Source organism: Mandrillus leucophaeus, unplaced genomic scaffold, assembly GCF_000951045.1.
Source record: "Mandrillus leucophaeus isolate KB7577 unplaced genomic scaffold, Mleu.le_1.0 Scaffold110, whole genome shotgun sequence".
NCBI classification, from domain to species: domain Eukaryota; kingdom Metazoa; phylum Chordata; class Mammalia; order Primates; family Cercopithecidae; genus Mandrillus; species Mandrillus leucophaeus.
The window spans coordinates 2501510-2515736 of record NW_012099210.1 but is presented as its reverse complement, the minus strand read 5'-3'; the positions used below and the strand labels follow the sequence as shown (position 1 = coordinate 2515736).

The following is a 14227-nucleotide window of genomic DNA, read 5'->3' as shown; positions in this document are numbered from 1 at the left end:
AATTCTTCCCTTTTCTGGCAGTCTCTTCCTTTTGTTCCTTTTTTTTTTTTTTTTTTTTTTTTGCACTCATGAGTTTTCTTACTTTGTACTTAGACATTTTACTAGGGTATTGGGAGAGGCCTTACCAGAACTGCTAACCAGATGCAGTTTTAAAAAGAAACAGGAATTCATGCGTTTATCGCCTGCACCCCACCTCCACCCCTCCCCGCTCCTTGAGTGGCTGTTCCCCCTCTTCTCTTTACTTCTCATTTCCTTGGTCCTGTCCTGCCTCATTTCCTTCCTTTTTAGCATCTGCTTTCTTCCTTGTTCTCCCATTACACTCCACCCCTCATGTCTCTCTTTCCCTCCTCCCTCCCCAGCAGACTAGATGTTTTCCTAGGGCTTTGGATTATCCATATCCCATGTGAGTGGGCATCTGCAAGTGTGCCCACACCCTGCCACCGACAGCAGAGATGACCACAACCTGGAAGATAAACAGAAGGGTGGGAAGAGAAGAAATGCCAGCCGACCCAGAGCCCATCAATGACAGGAGTGTGGCAAGCTCAGCACTGCTGGCATCCAACCTTTGGAGCAGGGCACTGGCACTCTTCTTCCTGCCATGCCCGTGTCCACTGTGGTCAGCTGCAAACAAGCTTGCCTCCGAGCAGTGCCTATACACATGTCACTTCGAGCACATGCTTTGTGGAATAGAGCTTCATTTCACCCTACTTGCCAAGTTAGGCCTTAGTATGTGGCCCATTTATCCTAAAGATCTTAAAATCGACACATGGCTTAATCCTTGGGAATGTACATTTAAATATTTACAGGAAATGTGCACAGAGGAAAAAATATAAACCATCTAAACGTGTATTTCTTACACCCATGCTTCAGTTGATCAGTTCCCATTCGAACGATGTTCGAACATAGTAGCCACTGCTACTGGTTGGATGTGTATCCTCCTTGAGACCCTCCATGCATGTACAAGTGTCCATGTTTGTATAGATGTAAACGTATTGTGTGTGCATACACACATGCATAGATACACATATATATACACATATACCCTCAAGTAATGTACATTTGGAATGGAAACTTTTATTTTAATAATCTGCATTACTTAGTACAGTAGGCCCTGTAGTTTCTTTTCCCTTTCTTGCAACCTCTTTGTCTTGGGAAGTAGCATAAGCATTCCAGACCTTTTGACACCTTCTTGCTTCAGTGGCTCTCGGTCCTGGCTGCACAGTAAAATCACTTGGTAAGCTTTAAGGACTATCACCTGTGCCATTTTCCCAACCAGTTAAAACAGCCTCGCTCAGCAGGGATTGGGGGTCTCTCTATGTGGAGGGCGTTGGGAACTGCTGCTCTAATCAGGTGTAGCATCAGTCGACCTGGCAGAGCCACGGAATTCAAGCTACAGTGTGTTCCCCAGGACTGGTGGACCTGGACAAGTCTGTGCTGGCAAGGAAATGTAGAATCACAAATTCCATGCAGATTGAAAATGAACCCTGCCAGGTTGCCTTCCACCGCAGCTAGCTCGCGACTTCACCCCTCATCGGACTAGGCAGAATGACCGGACCCAGCGCCGCTGTGCCGCAGAAGCAGCAGGCCCAAATGCTGCAAGAGTTAATAAATGTCCAGTACCCATGGAGAGGAGAGGAAACTAGGGTGCTTGATGACTAAACACTTATCCTGGATCCACTTCGCTTGTATGGTGACAGCATGAGGTGTGACTGAGAGAAGATTAATGATCACTGGGCCTGGGTACCTCCCAAAAGGAGTGCTGCGGGAGTGCTGTGGAGCTAATTAACCAGCCGGCATGAAAAGTGAAAATAGACGAGGGAACAGGGTGCTTTGTTTTGTTTTGTTTTCCCTCTGTGGTGGCCCAGTACTGTGCGTAGACCTACATATACGATTTTTGGTTTTCCTTCTTAAGTATGCAAAATGACATAATGTTGAAAGCCTCTCTCAGTAGCCTTCTCCAGGGGGATCAATACTGAGACAGTGGACTCTGGATCCCACTGCCTGGGTTCAGACTCAGCTCTGACATATGCCAGAGTGGCCTTGGGCAAGATACTTGATCCTTTCTGTGCCTCAGTTTCCTCATCTGAGAAGGGGGCTAATAGCAATGCCTAATTTGTGGGGTGGCTGTGAAGATTAAGTGAAATAATATATATAAAGCACCCAGAACCCTGTCCTGGCATCTAATACATCTAAAAAAAATAAGCATTTATTTTAAATTGCACCCCTCTGGGAGTTTGGGGGTGGGAGTTTTTCTGAGGTCATTTATTTTTAAAGCACAGAAACTCTTGCATACTGATATATCTTAAAAGGAAAACTTTGACAATTAGAGAGGAAATGCCAGTCTGTTTACTCATCTGTTTCAGGATAAAGCACATTTGTACGTTTGGTTCTATAATCATTGAGTATTAAGAATAAAACCATGCGGACAGTATTGACTGATCTCTATTTAGATCCCACTTGGTGGATTTTTGAAGACAAGTATACGCTGTCCTATTGGCTAGGTTTCTTGTACCCTAGGGGTTAGCTGCTTTCTTGCCTCTTAGTGGTATTGTTTGAGAATTAATCATGATTGTCTGAATAAGGTTTTTGAAAATTGTTTTCTTGGATGCATTTATTTTGAAAATGCTCTGCCTGTAATTAGGAGATTCTATAAGACATAAAATGGCTTAAAGTGCTTTTAGTTGTAGCCTTCTGAAGGGTTCAAAAATGATACTGGATCTTGTGGAAGAAATCTGTTTTCTATAAATATAGCGGTGTGTGTGTGTCTGTGTGTGTGTGTGTATTTAGTTATGTGGTTATAAAACCTTACGGTGGAAAATGTTTAAGAAATATTGCACTCTTAAGGTGGAGACTGCACAAAAGATGCCCTAACACATTTAATGCCCTAGTTAAATGCATTGCTCAAGTCTCGTTTTCTGGAGCTGGATAAACAGAACATTTATCTTTTTCTATTCTAAGCTTCTATCGCCCCACCCCACCCCAGCACTTCAGTGGCACAATAAATGGAAATCTTATTTCCTGCCTCTGCAGACCTATTTACCTGAGTGTCTAAGTGCACCCTTGCCTTTCTCAGCCCTTCCCTTCCTGAAATATGCTTTTACTTTCATCTCCTTGCCTTCACTGCCCTCATTTTTTAAAGCTGTCTCTAATCCTGCACTCCATGTACTTTAATCTGTGATGTTAGACGTTGTCATTCTGCATAGCTGCCTTTCAACATTCATCTCCCAGATTCATATTTTCTTCCATTTTCGAATTGAAATCCCTTTTCACAGCCTGTAATGGTAAACACTTTTTAAAATAAACAACTATTATGAAAAGCCATTTCTGCCAATTTATAACGCCTTATTGGATGGCTTTATTCTCTTTGATAATTTTGTTATCTTTGCAAACTAGGACTTTAACTTATTTGTATGCATATATATTTTTATTTATTATGAACAGAGAGGTTCTTATAGATGTCTGTGTGTCCCCTTGCCCTTTCTGGACTTTTATTTTTGGACTTAAGGGAATCAATGATTTTAAAAGAAGCAAAGGAGTGTGTGTGTATATGAGTGACAGAGACTATATGTAACCTGCGAAGCCTAAAATATTTACTATCAGACCCTTTGCAGCAAAGTGTGCTGACTCCTTATGTATTTAAAATACTCATTAAAAATGTATCTGTTTTGGGGATCTCTATCTTTTCCCCCAAATTAAAGCTCTTAAACATGTGAAGTGGTGAGAATGTTAGAGCCTGAGCTGACCGTTTGTGGGGAGGTTCTAGCTGTGGTCCCTGTTCCTTGGGGTTACCTCCCAGGCCCCAGTCTCCCATCTGAGACAGTGTGATTACATTCAATGCTGTGAGATGGAAAGCATGTTGGGATAGGTGTGACTGTCTGTGGTGTGTAAATGTTCCATGGGAAACACCTGCTAGTGAAGCTGGAGGAGGTAAATTACTGGTCATTGATAACATGGTTTTCATACCCCGGAGAGGTTGCATTGTCCTACCTGGCATTTCTGCCTGCAGCAACAGGAAGGGTGATTGAAATGTGCTTCCCATCACTTAATCAAGGTGGGGAACAAAATAGGTCATAGTTAAAAGAAAACAATAATCAAGGTGGGGAATAAAACAAGTCATAGTTAAAAGAAAACAGTATCTGTTCAAGGGGTAAGAAATATGCCAGCCGTGCTGGTGGTTGCAGTGAAACATCTTTAATTCCTCTTAAATGTCTTTAAGCTTCTGCTGAGGAACGTGAAATCAACTGGAGAATCTCTGGTGTCAGGTTGCCCAGAACCAATATTGTATTGTTCAAGTGGATGCCCCTAAGCGATTTTCACTTTCTGCCCCTGGCGTCATTGTGATGCCCTTTGTTTGACCTTAAACCCCCTGCGCTTGTGCAGTTAAAGCTCTTGGCTCCAGAGTGCTGGATCCACCCCGCTTTGTGCTTCCTGTTCATACATAAAACTTCTCTCCCTACTTTGTACCTTTCTCATGAAAGGATACTGGAAGTTAGAGCTCTTGCATTACCTCTGAAAAACAAACCAAACAGAACAACATGTTTGGGAGTGATTATACTGAGATAGTGAAGTAAACTTGAAATGGAAACCGCCCTCCCGCTAACTCTTCTCTTAAGCCTCGTTTTATTGCAGCCTGCATAAAATCATAGTGCTGGAGTCCAGCTGCTCCAAAGGCTGAAGGTCCTCATGCTTACAGCATGCTTTGGAAACTCATCCCCACCACATTTGCAGTTAATGAAAATATTTGCTTTGCTTGTTCTAAACAAAGTTTATGGGCAGAATTTATAATTAGGAAACTAATTCTTTTTCCCTTCAATGCCTAATTTCTCTTGTGTCATGTTGGAGAATTCTGAGTATTTAAGAAAATAAACCTTTCTCAGTGCTGTTTACTTATTTCTGGTGGTGGTACATGTATTTCTCCCTTCTTTTGTGTCCTCATCCAAATTAAAGGACTTGAAATCTGGGTTTTTATTTGTTTTTGTATAGGTCAGTAATACTCATGTGTGAGTAGGGGACAGTGCCTTTGTGGCCTGTCAGGCCGTCCCACAGCCATTTGACTAGCTGGGTCTGTGATTTAGGCTATGTAAGAACAGCCACAGGGCAATGTAGCTCTCTTCAAACCACATGGAAAACCAGTGTCACCTCTTCAAGGTCCCCTACACGTCTTTTGTGTGTAATGTCCTGTGGCTGTGACTACAGCGCTTTCCAAGTTCTGGTCTGTCTCCTGGTGTTTCTTGCCTGTACACCCGAGAGTTGGCTGACGTGATATGGTTCTTGTAAGCACAGCACCTGCTTGCATTCTCAATGTGAGCTGTCTCTTATACACATCTAGATGTGTATAAGAGATAGGTGTGACTGTCTGTGGTGTGTAAATGTTCCATGGGAAACACCTGCTAGTGAAGCTGGAGGAGGTAAATTACTGGTCATTGATAACATGGTTTTCATACCCCGGAGAGGTTGCATTGTCCTACCTGGCATTTCTGCCTGCAGCAACAGGAAGGGTGATTGAAATGTGCTTCCCATCATTTAATCAAGGTGGGGAACAAAATAGGTCATAGTTAAAAGAAAACAATAATCAAGGTGGGGAATAAAACAAGTCATAGTTAAAAGAAAACAGTATCTGTTCAAGGGGTAAGAAATATGCCAGCCGTGCTGGTGGTTGCAGTGAAACATCTTTAATTCCTCTTAAATGTCTTTAAGCTTCTGCTGAGGAACGTGAAATCAACTGGAGAATCTCTGATGTCAGGTTGCCCAGAACCAATATTGTATTGTTCAAGTGGATGCCCCTAAGCGATTTTCACTTTCTGCCCCTGGCGTCATTGTGATGCCCTTTGTTTGACCTTAAACCCCCTGCGCTTGTGCAGTTAAAGCTCCTGGCTCCAGAGTGCTGGATCCACCCCGCTTTGTGCTTCCTGTTCATACATAAAACTTCTCTCCCTACTTTGTACCTTTCTCATGAAAGGATACTGGAAGTTAGAGATCTTGCATTACCTCTGAAAAACAAACCAAACAGAACAACATGTTTGGGAGTGATTATACTGAGATAGTGAAGTAAACTTGAAATGGAAACCGCCCTCCCGCTAACTCTTCTCTTAAGCCTCGTTTTATTGCAGCCTGCATAAAATCATAGTGCTGGAGTCCAGCTGCTCCAAAGGCTGAAGGTCCTCATGCTTACAGCATGCTTTGGAAACTCATCCCCACCACATTTGCAGTTAATGAAAATATTTGCTTTGCTTGTTCTAAACAAAGTTTATGGGCAGAATTTATAATTAGGAAACTAATTCTTTTTCCCTTCAATGCCTAATTTCTCTTGTGTCATGTTGGAGAATTCTGAGTATTTAAGAAAATAAACCTTTCTCAGTGCTGTTTACTTATTTCTGGTGGTGGTACATGTATTTCTCCCTTCTTTTGTGTCCTCATCCAAATTAAAGGACTTGAAATCTGGGTTTTTATTTGTTTTTGTATAGGTCAGTAATACTCATGTGTGAGTAGGGGACAGTGCCTTTGTGGCCTGTCAGGCCGTCCCACAGCCATTTGACTAGCTGGGTCTGTGATTTAGGCTATGTAAGAACAGCCACAGGGCAATGTAGCTCTCTTCAAACCACATGGAAAACCAGTGTCACCTCTTCAAGGTCCCCTACACGTCTTTTGTGTGTAATGTCCTGTGGCTGTGACTACAGCGCTTTCCAAGTTCTGGTCTGTCTCCTGGTGTTTCTTGCCTGTACACCCGAGAGTTGGCTGACGTGATATGGTTCTTGTAAGCACAGCACCTGCTTGCATTCTCAATGTGAGAGTGAGGTGGTGATGAGAAAACAACCATCCCTCAGCTTTTACAAGTTTGTCAAGACAGAGGGCATCCGGCCTCACCGCGAGCTGGCATCATAGTGCAGCCCAGCTCTGCCTTAAGATCTGTTTCCTCGCCAGACAGTTGAAGGGAAAGCAGCTGGGAAACCTCGTGACCTGGCTGAAAGCCTTGAGGTGGTTTCTCAAAGATTCCAGGCTCATCCCCAGTGCTATAAGACTGGCCCCTGTGGTTCTGGGGATTGGTGACAATAGTATCTTACAGTGCTGGCTGGTGAAAGGAGGTGGATGAAGCTTGTCGGGGGGGCCCAGCTGGGGGCCATTGCTGTCCACATAGACTCTAGGAGGTAAAAGCCTCTAACTCCTGCCTGCTTCTCTCCCTTGAGGACAGAACTTCATCCTGGGGATTTGCATGAATGTCCTTATTTTTGTAACTCCAGTGAGAGATTTTTGTTTCTGTGTTTGTTTTTTTGAGATGGAGTCTCACACTGTTGCCTGGGCTAGAGTGCAGTGGTGTACTTTCAGCTCACTGCAACCTCTGCTTCTTGGGTTCAAGCAATACTCCTGCCTCAGGCTTCTGAGTAGCTGGGATTACAGGTGCCCACCACCACGCCCAGCTAATTTTTTTTTGTATTTTTAGTAGAGATGGGGTTTCACCATGTTGGCCAGGCTGGTCTCGAACTCCTGACCTCGTGATTCGCCTGCCTCAGCCTCCCAAGTGCTGGGATTAGAGGCGTGAGCCACTGCGCCCGGCCCTAGTGAGTTTTCTGATCTGTGTTGTTTCTTCAGATGCCGGTAATTTGGGCAGTTAGCGATAAATCTTTAGTTTCCCAAGTTTATAAAAACTGCCTCATGCATAGCTAACCCAGGAGTGACTAAAATTATCTGGCTTTGCTGACATGCCCATTGTGGGACTTTTCTGTTCACTGCTCTGCTGTGAGTTCCCTTTAAAAGTAAGGCATGTGCCAACCAGGTGCTGTGGTTCATGCCTGTAATTCCAGCACTTTGGGAGGCAGAGGCGGGCGGATCACAAGGTCAGGAGTTCGAGACCAGCCTGACCAACATTGTGAAACCCTGTCTTTACTAAAAATACAAAGATTAGCCAGGTGTAGTGGTGTGTGCCTGTAATCCTAGCTACTCGGGAGGCTGAGGCAGGAGAATCGCTTGAACCCAGGAGGTGGAGGTTGCAGTGAGTTGAGATCGTGCCATTGCACTCCAGCCTGGGTGACAGAGTGAGACTCTGTCTCAAAAAAAAAATAAGGCATGTGCCTGTCCTATATGGAGGGGTTGACTCTACTTCCCCTTGACTCCTAACACAAAAAACAAGCACAGTGATACCACTTGAAACTTGATGGTTTAGTTTGTATCCCTTTTCAGCCTTATACACAAAAATCTGCAAAATTTAGTTCCTGCCTAGCTAGGCAGCTTTCATTTTTTCTTTTTTTAAAATCTAGTCTTTGATTGTGTGTGTGTGTGTGTGTGTGTGTGTGTATGTGGTTTTTTGGGTTTGTTTTTGGAGCCAGGAAGGCATGGCAAGGAGTGGTTGGATAGCTTTTGTCACAGACACTCGTGTTCTTCTGGGAAAGTTTATGCGTCTTTCAAATTCTGCTGTGTGTGACTTAGAGTTTGAAGATGCTTTTTAAGAAGCAGATAATGACTTACATTCTTTCCCTGCACATCCTTAGTTCCATCTTAGTACATACTGAGGAGCGGGAAAGGTAATTGGTGGGGAGAGGCAATCGGAGGAAAATGTGTTATCTGAATACATGAGGACTGGCTGTATTTTTTTTTTTTTTTTGGGAGACTAGTTCCAGCCAAGATACTCTTTCTTGTATATTTTTTTAACATTGTGATTATATCCTCTCTGCTGCTTGAGGTTTTGCCTGCCCTAGAATGTTTTTAGAAATGCTTGTTCCCTGGTGCCACAAAGAAATAGCACTCGAACATAAATTTGATGATCTCAGCAAGGCAATTTTTACTTTCTGCAGAAAGGGTGCTCATCACAGATGGAACAATGGCGAGAGTGCACCTGGACAGGAGAGGGGCAGGAGTTCTTATTCCTGACGCAGGTAGCCCCTACTGCTGTGTCATTCCCCTATTGATTAGGGTTGGACCAAACAGTCTAAGCTAATTCTGATTGACTATTTTAAAGACAGCAGGGGTATGAGCCAGAATGGTGGGGTAAGTAGTTTGGTGGGAAGGATGGTTAGGAACAGGTAACTAAAGGTGACTTGGGTCAGAGCAGGTGACCGGGATGAGTCAGGACAGAGCAGGTGACCAGGGAACAGGTGTGAACTACTAATTAGGATTGGCAGGAAAGTTGTTTACTGAAACTAGATGCAAGAAGCCGAAGAGAACCAGGAAGTTAAACTTTAAAATGGAGAATCAAAAATAAGAGAGTTGAACATATTGACATACTGATTCTTTGAAGAGAAACTTGGGGTTCACCATATTTAACAATGTTTAATTTCATAATAGTAAGCTTGTTTGTCCCCAAACTTGTTTAGGGGCAGAGTGTCAAGCGGAAGCTGCCTAATAAGTGAGGGATGTTTCCAGTCTCATGACTGGTTTGGGGCTGTTTGAGTTTTAGGAGGGTGGCCCTGTGTCATGGGGAGTGTTGAGTAGATGGGATGAGAGAACCAATGGATGTTGCTGGGGAGGAATGTGGATGTAGGCTAGAGTCTCCCTTAGACTTTTCTTATTAGAGAGGAGCAGTGGAGACCCGGGAGTTCTGGAAGGGTTGGTATCTGAATCTGTGTTACTGATACCCATGTAAGGCTAGTAAGCCATCTCCTTTTCCTTTTCTGAAATCAAAGCTTCTTGTGGATCATTCATAACTGACCTTGATCTAATCTCAGATCAGTGGCTTCCTGGATCCTTTGTTAGGTATTGAAACCATATCAGGGTAGTGCAGAAAGGCACATGGAGCAGAGTTCACTGATGCTTGAGTTTTCCCTCGTAGGGTAAAACGTTTCAAGAGTAGTGGGGGAGAAGTCATTTAAAAAAATTCAATACACACATCTGATATATGGGAATTATGTTCTGAGAATATAGTTTATAGGAATTAAATTTGCATCAACTTGTAATGAATGGATGGTTTAACCTAAGTATTCCCTCTCTACTCTAGGAGGTGACTTTGGTCCAGAGACTTCTCCAGTCCTGCCCCTTGACCACGGTGCTGACTCTCCTGTGAGCAGTCTTCCCGCAGCAGAGGACACCTATAGGGTGAGCTTGGCCAAAGGTGTCTCGATGTCTCTGCCTTCATCACCTTTGCTGCCTCGACAGTCTCACTTGGTGCAATCAAGAGCAAACAAAAAGTCCCCAGGTAAACAGGGAACGAAGGAGCTGCCTTGGTTATATATGTAGTACATGTGTTGAAAATAAGCAAACCTAGTGCCCATGAGAAATCTTCTGGGAGAACGTTTTTTCTTTGTCATAGTATCTTCTAGAAGAAAGAAATCTTTTTTTTTTTTTTAATTTAAGGAAAAAGTATGGTTTTAATAGATTCATTCTGTTAGGACTGCCAGGCTAGATTTTTATAAAGATTTAAGATTTTGTTATCAGTACTGATGTTAACCGGCAATTTTATTGTTTTCTCACTGATGAATTAAGGAGCACTATACAGTTATAACACCGAATAATGATGTTTCTTTCAATCAATGACAAACTGCATGTATGACAGTGGTCCCATGAGGTTGTAATACTGTGTTTTTACTGTGCCTTTTCTATGTTTAGATACGTAGATCCTTGCCACTGCGTTAATAGTTGCCTACAGCATTCAGTATAGTCACATGCTGTACAGGTTTGTAGCCTAGGAGCAATAGGCTATGCCATAGAGCCTAGGTGTGTAGTAGGCTGTGCCACCTTGATTATGAAAGTACACTTGAGGATGTTCGCACCATGACAAAATCACCTAACGATGCCTGTCTCAGAACGTATCCCCATCATTAAGTGACACATGACTGTAATCCAAGCTCACACTTGGTGGGTTTAAAGGTTATGGATGTAGGCAAAAGTCATCTGACGATAGTCTGTTTATTCCTACCTAGTATTATATACTGATGTATTTTATTTGATTACATCATCTAGCATTTGAACAGCTATAAAGTTTGTTTGGAAAACTCAGACTTGTAAAGGGGTAGGGGAAAGGGACTTTGGATTATTCCTGTTATACTTTGAAAGTATTTTGGCTTCCCTCTATCAATGCTTTACACTTAACATTACTCCCCAAAAAACAAACAGAGCTTTGAGAGGTTATGATTCACATGTGAGGAAAGCCTTTCTAAAATGCTGATACCTTGAGTTTTAAAAGTTCTTGAATTTTTTTTTTTGTTTAAGGTTTGTGGAGTGTTTACAAAAGGCAGGATAATTTGGGGCCCAGTTGATCATACGCCAGTGTAGGGTTTCTTCTCAATTACATGTAAACATATTCAGAATCTACCCAAAATGTGCCTAGGGCTGTGAAATTGGTATCTGTTTCTCTGATTTCTTGGTAATATTTGTATTACTTGAGATGACATATGCCGACTCATTTAGTAGATCTTTGAGGTTTATGTGTGGGTAAATTAGGAGGGCATCCTTAAAGGCTCTGAATGTTAGAAACGGTGCTCTGAATTGGTGAGGGTCCAAAATCTTTTATTGTTGCAGAATTTTCTGGTTTAGGACAACATTGTTTACAATCCATTAATTAGCTGGAACTCAGGAACCTTTTTGGTATGAAGTAATTTCCTGTGCCAAGGAATTTGACCTGTTTATCAGTATTTGGGGAAATTCCTGGAATGTCTGTCCTTCCTTCTTTGCCCTCCCTCACTGCTGTATCTCTTTGTCACATTTCTTCTCTTCCTTCAAATCATAGTTCCCACACTGCCTGTCATACTGGGTTATCCTGATTGGAATTACTCTTTCCGAAAAGTATGCACAGTATTTTACTTTTTCTTTATTATCAGGTATGTCATTTGTCTTTTCCCCCTGAATTAGTGTGTATATTGACCAAAAAAAAAAAAAAAAAACCCACTTTGCTTGGCTACACTTTAGTCACGCTCCTGAACTTTCTCCTAGGTCCGCGTGTGTGTGTGCACACGCACTTTCTTGTAAAATCCAGGTTTAGCTAAGAAGCATGCTACTAAGTTTAGCAAGAACGCCTCCCCATCCCCACCCAAATCTGATTAGATTCCTCATCCTGCACCATCTTCCAGGCGACGTCTGGTCACCCTGACCTGTCTTTAACAAGAATTGCCTTCCTACCCCTGGTGTTTCTTCTTAGTAATTTTTCATGCACCAATCCCCACCTTGTTCCTTGGCTATAAATTCTCGCTTTCCCATCCTGTATTTGGAGTTGAGCTCAATCTTTCCCTACCTGCAAAATCCCGCTGCAGTGGTCCCTATATGTGTTAAGATGGTCCTGAATAAAGTCTGCCTTACTATGCGTTAAAAAGTATCACTGAGTAGTTTTTTCTTCTTAAAAACATTTTGTGCTTCCTGTGTCTGATGCTCGAGGACAAACAAGATGTCTTATACCTCATCTCTATAAAATGGATAATAGAGATAATTCAGAAACTATCGATATTCTTAAGGGATCTCTGTTGAAGGTAATGCCAAGTGCAGAGATTTCTGGACAATTTGCCTACCTATAGTCTCTGCTACTGCAAATGAATTAATATTGCTTGGGCATTAGGACTGGGGAACACCTGAGAGACTTCAGGGAAGACTGCACTTCAGATATAATTTTATTGACAAATTCAGTGTTTTAGTGGGACTTTAGGTAGGATTGAATGGCATGGCAAGCCTCGAGAGTGTGGCTACCCAGAAAGGTTTCATGGAGGTTACAGGCATGGAGGCAGAAGAATCCCTGATAAGGCCGTGTCTCCTTATATGTGTGTGGACATTAGTTTTTTCTTTAAAGAAAATATCAAGTTTTTCTCCATAGGAATGAAATTTATTTTTGCTAAATTCTTTGCAAGGCCTTGGAATAGAAGGAGGTTAGTAGTTCTGAAACATACAAGCTTTTAATGGATTTGGGATGTTCTCTCTATTAGATGTTTTTGGTCCAAATGATAATTAAATAAACTAAGCAAATACATCTCTAACAGAGCAGTGCTTGTTCACTGCCCAAATTTGTACAGCAAATTAGTGTCTCACAGTGGTAATTTGGCTTCATTATCTTGGTAATTTTAATTGGAAAAGTTTAGGGCAGAGATGCTGTTTAAAAATGGCAGTGACTCAGTACATCAAATAATGAACAATATTTTTTTTCAGTGTCTAACACAGATTTCTGCTTAAACCATATTGTTGGTAAAAGTATCCAGAGCTCTAATATTCTACCTGCCTGGTTTTAACAAAAAAAAAAAAAAAAAAAGAAAAGCTGACACATGGTTGTGAATGTGCACTGGATTTAAAAAGACTCATCTATTTTAAAAGCTAGCACCGTTGCTGCTAATGATGGAGTCAGTACAGTGTGTCTGCAGCACTCAGAGGTATGGAGCCACTCCCCTCCTCTCTTTCCAGCCCGGCCCTACAGTGGATCATGCTCCAGGGTTGTGCCATCATTCAGACCCGTGCTCTGAAATTACCTTGATGACTTCTGTTCTGATTTGTAAGAGGCCCCACCCCCACCAATTCCTCTCTTGTTTAAGGTTAAAAAGCAAAAACAAAAAAATCAAACTTGTTTCACTTGTTTGTATAGAAACTCTTCATTAATTGATGCTAATCCAGAAACTGTCAGGGACTGGAACAATTATTCTTGCAAGGATCAAATACTCCAAACCCCTGTAAGTAGACACTCTGAACAACACAGCCTGTATTAATAAAAATAGGTATGTTAATGCAATTGATGATTACTTCCTGGATCTTGGGAACTGTGGGCCAGAGATAATTTAATTAACCTTGTGATAATGTGTGACCCTGCATGTTACATGATTGCGTTTCTTACTTTCCCTTCATATTGAGGTTATTATTTTTATTTACTCTTCTGCCACCTTCCTCCATTTATTTGTCTTTTTTTGTTGTTGTTAGAAGACTGTTTTCTGAGTATTGTTTCAAAACTTTTGTTTTTAATGGTAAATATATTTTCTGTTAATGAAAACAAGGACCAGCATCCATTAAAGTAGTTCTGTGGCAGTTGCAAGTCTTTTTGGATTAAAATTCATCTATATTTGTAACGTGTGCTGTTGTTTTCCAGAGAAGAGAAAAGCTCATTTCCTGTGATTTATTAGTAATATCATTAGATACTTTATAAAGTATCTGCATTTATTTTCCCAGATCACTCTGGGCCCATTATCAAACAATCAAAACATCGTGCATGAATGAGAAGCAACCCTTTGAAATGTTGTGATGGAGTAAGACAGCAGATGGTGACAAGTGGGTGTTCCTGCCCTACTCCTTGTATGGGGACACTGGAGAGTGCCGGCCACTTCCGCTTCTGCCGGTTCTG

General features: G+C 42.0%; 1 protein-coding gene across 2 annotated transcripts in view; it reads left to right on the top strand.

Annotated features, from left to right (window-relative positions):
- Positions 1 to 14227, top strand: part of TANC1 (tetratricopeptide repeat, ankyrin repeat and coiled-coil containing 1) — a 287746-nt gene that overhangs the window by 143796 nt on the left and 129723 nt on the right. For both annotated transcript variants that reach the window (XM_011991663.1, XM_011991653.1), the window contains exon 4: positions 9926 to 10123. In XM_011991663.1, the coding sequence (XP_011847053.1) occupies positions 9926 to 10123 (198 nt within the window). The remainder of the gene's footprint in view (positions 1 to 9925; positions 10124 to 14227) is intronic.